Consider the following 6,790-nt stretch of genomic DNA (forward strand, 5'->3'; position numbering starts at 1 on the left):
TCATGCCACTAATTGGAAAATGTTTTTTCGTACAATGATTGGTATTTAATAAAGAAATAATAATCTTGAGAAAAAAGTTGAACATATACTGTATGTATGTCAGGTGGGAAAATCCTAGCATGTTATATAATGAGATAATCTTGTATGATTTATATTAACAAACAAGAAAGAAAATTAGTCGAAGCTTCGGGAGAGTTCGTTAAGTGTTCTGGTTAAATAATTCAGATACAATTAGACACACAAATGTACGCCCACACAGGTATTTATATCTGATGATGATGGTGCAGCAGCTTAATTCACACCAAGCCAATGAGCAGGTGTGAGTCAGAGTGATCCACTCCACCTGACTGAGATTGCCTGGAGGATAACAGGCTGACCCTGAAACACACGTCTTACTGTCAGAAGAGTCGGAGCGGCAAACACTGTGCGTTTCTTTGACTGTCAGAAGAGGAACATCAGATTTGTTTCTGTCATAAACAGCCACTCAACAGGTGAGATTGTTTATATTTTATTGTAACTATTTAACATACGCTGGTATACGTTTTTTTTTACTGAGTTCAGCAGGTTTAAACAATGTTTCCAGTGGTGGAATGTAACTACATTTATGGTCACAGTACAATTACGTCTTGTAAGTTTATTTATGTAACAGATTTCAACAAATAATACTGAGTACATTTTGCTGATAATTCCTATGTTTACTTAAGCAACATTTTGGATCCAGGACTTTTACTTGTAATGGAGTATATAGACTATGGTATTTCTACTTTTACTTATGAAAAGGATCTCAGTCCTTCCTTCACCACTAATTTTCCTTAGCTGTTTTTCTGAGTGAAATCCCTTGTTGCTCAATTAGTCCTCGGCTGCACAAATAAGGGCCTATCTCTGGAAAGCACAAGTAATAATATGCTGGTAAACAAATCCAAGTGCTCCAAATTCATCATGAAATAGGTGTTTTTCCAATGGGAGTCAGTGATGCTGTTGCTGTAATCTGAGAGTCACTGGATTATTCTTAAATTAGGTGACCTAGTGTAATTTTAGTTTAACTTTTACGAGGACACAGATTACACGGCGTACTGTTTGTTGTCGGCAGAGCGAGTTATGTCATGCTATTCACTGGTTGAAAATACCACACTATAGAAATACTCCTAAATCAAAGTCCTGCATTAAACACTAGTTGCAATAATATATGGTTAAAGTACGAAAAGTAATAGTACTCATCATGCAGAATAGTTCTGTCAGTTAAATTATTACATTATTGGACCATTATTATTGATTAATATATAAGCTTTACTTAAGTGTTGGAGTTGGTCAAGGTAGAGTCAATTTTAGCTGCTTCATATACTGTTTTGTTTATATATCTACATACACTGTGTGTGTATATATATAATTGCAAAATTATCATATTTTATGTATGTGTTTGCACATTTTGTGCCTAAAAGTAACTGGTAACTATAACTATTACATAAATGTAGTAAAGTAACCAGGTACAGTTTTTCCCTCGCACACAAATATTTGCAAGCTTTCTTGTTGTTACAATACCTTACTATATACAGTATATATGTAAGGTATTGTAATGCATTTATTATATATAGCTTTTAAATTTAATCTCATTTTCATGATTTCTTATTTTATTAGTATTTTACAGTATGTAGCCTAATTCATATAGTTGTTTAGGCTTTTCTGTTTTTCCTTCCATTTGCTGTCTCTCTAAAGTGAATTTCTTTCTGGGGATAAAAAGTTTGGTGTCAGGGTTAAACACTGCTCAATGATCTTGTCCACAGATCCAGAGCCAGATTGGATCTCTACAGTAGACCCTAGGGCAGTAGAGATTATGAAAGCTATCTGATCCCATGTCAGCTGCAGCGTTAAATTATGTTGCGGCAGTGACGCTGCTTGCGTAAGATGTGTTTCTCAAAGCTGGCTTAAGAGCTGTGATCTGTAGGACTACTGCTCTTAGTTTATCAGCAATGTAAAAATAACACGCAGGAGGACTAAAGCTGCAATGAGAACATCTCACCATAAGTCGTTTCTGAGCACTGTTTTCCATGTGCAATGTACTAGGGACTAGAATAATTAAGTTAATTTACTTAAGTTTTTCCAATTTTCTATTTCATTTAAGAGGCCAGTGTTGTACTTTTTAATCCAATACTTGACATTGATAATGTGTATAAATTATTATTAGTAGTAGTAGGAGTATATAGTATTGCACTCTTAAATTGGCCATTTCGTATAATGAATACTAAATTATGTAATAAAATAAATGTTTTTTACATTATATATGAGTGTTTTTTTTTACCTTAATGCAATTGTTTTTAATTCTGCTGATGTCTTTTTTTTAGATATTAAACACAACATACACATAACAATTCACTATGAAAATACATAACAAATTACATGATAATAAAATATTAAGATATTCCAAAATGTTCACAAGAAGTTATCTACATTAGGGTACAAACAGATGAATCAGTCAAAGACATTTACAGCCAGATGTGCCTCCCTCCTTGTCACTTAAAATTACTTTGAAGCATCTGGTGAGACCAACCCACCAAGGTTCAGGCAACAAAACGTTCCAGCCAGTTTAGTGCGGACTTTAGCGACGGATCAGGGGAATAAGCTCTGGGAACGAAGACATTAACCTTATGCTTTTTTCTCATGTAAATGTGCTTATGTCCTGTGATTGTCTTTAGTTTACAAACTTTGGGCAATTGGGCTTCCTGCTTTCTCTCTAAAATAACTTATTACTAGAAACAGAGTATTTATGTACTGTGGTAGTGTCATTTTTAAATACTTCCACTAATCAGATAATAATTGCAGTGCATGTAAAAAAACTAACAAACTGAAATGAACAGAAATAAAAAAGTAAAAAATGTACACTTCCTAATGTTTCCTTTTGTCTTATTTTGACAGGATCCATAAATCATGTCTGTCCTGCAGAAGCTGCCCCTCACAGTGGCCCTATGCCTGCTGCTCCTTGCCACACTTTTACCCAGCTCTGAAGCCCGGCGTGGTGGCGGTGGCGGTCGTGGGGGTTTTGGAGGTGGTGGATTTAACAGAGGTGGTGGCTATAGCCGGGGCTGGGGCGGTGGGGGAGGCCAGGCCTACAGACCGGTCCAGAGCAGTGGCCCCAGTGCAGGGAAAGTAGCTGGGGCGGCTGCGGCGGGCGCCATAGGAGGAGCAATGATTGGGTCTGCCCTGAGCCGCCCTGGGTATGGTGGAGGATATGGAGGATATGGAGGATATGGTGGAGGATATGGTGGAGGGTATGGAGGATATGGAGGGGGGTATGGTTACCCACGATATGGAGTTGGTGGTGGCTACGGGCCCAGGCCTGGCTACGAGCCAGAGGGCTCTGGAGATATGGAGTACTACACTGCTGCATCCAGCGGCCCAATCTACAACAGTATCATCGTTGTGATCGGCTCCCTAATGTCCCTGCTGATGGGCCACTGGGTGGCAGTCATGTAGAGCTGGAGACAGAGCTGGGATCCCAAAAATACACACAGGTCCAAACAAACCAACAGAAACAATCCACAACCTGGTGGAAAACAGAAATATTTTCAGTTTCAAGTCTAATATGACCTAAAATATGACCCTTAAATGATGAAAAGCTGTGGCAAGGTTTTTTTTCCCGACCCTTCATGAGGACAGGTGGATGAATTTGACCCATTTAACCTCTACAACATGTCAGCGAGTGGGACACCATGCTTCAGTCTGTTTTTGGTCGATACGTTTTCTCAGTAAGGAATCTGTGAAGATAGACCAGGAATAAATTAGATGTGGTTAAGTCTACCTGAAGAAGTCATGTCAGGAGCAGAGTTTAAGAGCAGCTAAACATTTCATATGATAATGCATTTTCTTAGTACATTCCACATAATTATATTTTAGACTGTATTTACCTTGTGTTTCATATTTTCTGCTCAACATATTAAAAAATAAACAAGAGTACTAAATTGTTACTTGTTCAGTACATTGTTTTTATATGTATACTTCACCCAATTAAGTAAATGTTTTATGCCATTTTGTAGACTTTTATGTAAAAAAGCTAAATGGGCTTGCATGTTCACAATTGTTATATAAATTAAAAAAAACTTAGAACAAACATTTGTGTTGAATTGTGTATACATTATTGTAAGAAGTGAGCATGGCTTGTGTGTGTCCTAGGGCACACACATCTCTCCTTTGCTTTAATATGTGTTTGTGCAGCTGCGCTAGAGTTTCTATTGTTTATCTATGTTGTTTGCTATAGTGATGTTTTATTCTACTGTTGATTGAAGTGTCAGGTTATTTAAGTTACGTGGCTTAATATTGCTGTTTGCACCCGCCTCAGTGACCAGTCGTAATTTATTGATGATTGTTTTTGTTTAATTGTCTGAGTTTTGTCCGCTTGTCTGGTTAGTTCTTGTAAAGTTATACTGAAGAAGGCAGTTGTGTATTTATAACTGATAATCAGATGTTAGGAACATTGGGACTCAGGGATTATGCTGCTGGTGCTCTTCCACTACTGTACTGTATACCTTTAATACAGTGAATGCAATTTATTCTGTAGCCAAAAGGTGATCTTGAATTTAACAGCAGTGTCATATATATATATATATATATATATATATATATATATATATATATATATACACACACACACACACACACACACACACACACACACACACACACACACACGTTTTCTTTACCACTCCTTTTTAAAACTTTAACACTTACTCAAAGAGTACATTCTGACTGACCTATTATTTTTTACTTTTATCCCAGTAGTTTTTTTAAGATTATGTCTTGGACTTTTCCAGCTTTAATTTTTGACAGGACAGTTAAGTGAGAAAGGGGAGAGAGAGGGGGAAGACATGCAGGAAACCTTCTCAGGTCAGATTCAAACGCTGGACCTCTGCGTTGAGGCATAAACCTCTCAGTACACGCGCGTCTGCTCTGCCACTGAGCCAACCTGGCAACATCCCAATACTTACATGAGTATAATATTCTAGTAGGCACTCTTACCGATTCTTAACAACATAAGCAAGCAACGTGCAGTATGTGGAAAATTAAAGTCCAGTTATTTATTTTCCATCAACAGGTCATATCACAAGATCTACCGGTTCCATTAAGCCGGGTTATTTAATCAACACACTTACCCCTGAGGGTGCCCTGTAGTGCTGCATGACTCAACCTGTTAGCTAACATTTAACGGCCTGCAGGCTTGTATCACTTTCTCAGCTTAATGAGATCTCAGTTGATCAGATCACACCAGTGCTCCGTTTTGCCATCTACTCTGTCCTCCACAGCTTAGTAGTAGTCATCTTAAAATATGATGCCTTACACATTCAATAATCATCTTTCATTACAAGCTCAGACTTGAAACTAACTCAGCCTTCATATTCAGTATGAGATGTTAGTCTAAAACAGACTTGATATTTATACTTTGAGTATTAATAACCAGTTGACTCAGTGTTTCTGAAATTTAAGAAGGATCATTCTCATGGTTTCCCTTTATATTAATAGGTGTCATCAGACGTTAAATAATTTGAGCTCCATCCACTAAAAAGTTTCAGCCTGATTATTCAAATGTGTCATATCATCAAACAGATCTCCACAAAAGCTTTTCATTTAATGGTAACTTTCAGTCAAAATGTCAAAACTCCTTCCACACCCAATTAAAAAAAAGTCATAAAACAAATATCCACAAATGCAAAAGTATTAGTAAAGTTGATAATTTTAATTGACAAGACAAGCAAAAAGTGCAAGTCAAGCCTCAGTATTCAGTAAAAGCTGCAGCTGCACAGTAAATGTGATCCCTCACAAGGCATCCATCTCTTTAAAATCGGTACATTTGCACATTCAAATGCATTCAAAGCCAGCTATAAGATAACAATAGTTACGTATCGTAACTCCAGATTCTATGAGTATAGGCGCAGGCCTCTAAGGCTATCACTACTGGGTTTATCCCTTCATGCTTTCGCATTCGTGAAGATTTTCTTTCCCACCCTTGCGACCAGTACGGTAGATACTGTATATTAAATAAGCGGACCCATTGTTCATCTCCCAACATCAGCATTTTCTTCAGCTGTTATTGGAGCAGGTGGAATCTTAGAGAACTGCGCCTATATTCACACAATCTGGAGTTAAAATAAATTAAAAGTTTTTAAATCAATCAGCTTTTATGATTAGAAAAATTATTGTATAAATCCTATGTATTGTACTGTACATAGCTTGATTTGCAGGCCATTAACTCAACTGAAATTGAAAGATGACATTCAGTAGGATTTAGAAATACAATTTGCTCAGGAAATTGCCCAGAGACATAAGAGGGTGACAAAAAATTGGATAGAAATGAGGAAGGAGGCAAGTGTATGCAAACAAATCTAAAAGTACACACACTGTAAAAGGCAAAGGCAGTACATATGGAAAATGTTATAACACCATACATAAGTATTCAGGAAAAGCACACTTTAAATTGTTTTGATTCGAAATAATCAAAGAGTACATATTTTAAGAAGTGTTAGGATGACAGCATGCATACTATTGTCCGTATTGTCGTCTGTTTATCCAGATAAACTAATACCTACAGATACAATAAGTCTTTATGGTTTGAGTTCCTGTATTTAAATATACCTTATATGAAATGAGTAGATATAATCCATTACAAATAGTCATGCTCTTAGTGTAAAATGTCTCAGTCTGAAGCAGTTATATTTGTAATAGACTAATGGCGTTTTTCCACTGCTGGTAACAGCTTGCCTCGGCTCGCCTCGGCCCGCCTCGGCTCGCCTCGGCTCGCCTCGGC

General features: G+C 37.1%; 1 protein-coding gene and 1 long non-coding RNA gene across 2 annotated transcripts in view; both read left to right on the top strand.

The window, feature by feature from the left end:
• Nucleotides 1-250: 250 nt before the first annotated feature.
• On the top strand, nucleotides 251-3,523 carry sprn2 (shadow of prion protein 2). Its single transcript, XM_034873052.1, has 2 exons — nucleotides 251-491; nucleotides 2,911-3,523. The coding sequence occupies exon 2, from the start codon at nucleotides 2,923-2,925 to the stop codon at nucleotides 3,466-3,468; it is 546 nt and encodes a 181-aa protein (XP_034728943.1). The 5' UTR covers nucleotides 251-491; nucleotides 2,911-2,922; the 3' UTR covers nucleotides 3,469-3,523.
• LOC117945519 overlaps nucleotides 2,325-6,790 on the top strand; it is a 16,755-nt gene continuing 12,289 nt past the window's right edge. The window contains exon 1 of the long non-coding RNA XR_004656822.1: nucleotides 2,325-2,569. This is a non-coding gene — a long non-coding RNA (uncharacterized LOC117945519). The remainder of the gene's footprint in view (nucleotides 2,570-6,790) is intronic.

The sequence above is a fragment of the Etheostoma cragini genome, chromosome 5 (genome assembly GCF_013103735.1).
Source record: "Etheostoma cragini isolate CJK2018 chromosome 5, CSU_Ecrag_1.0, whole genome shotgun sequence".
NCBI lineage: Eukaryota > Metazoa > Chordata > Actinopteri > Perciformes > Percidae > Etheostoma > Etheostoma cragini.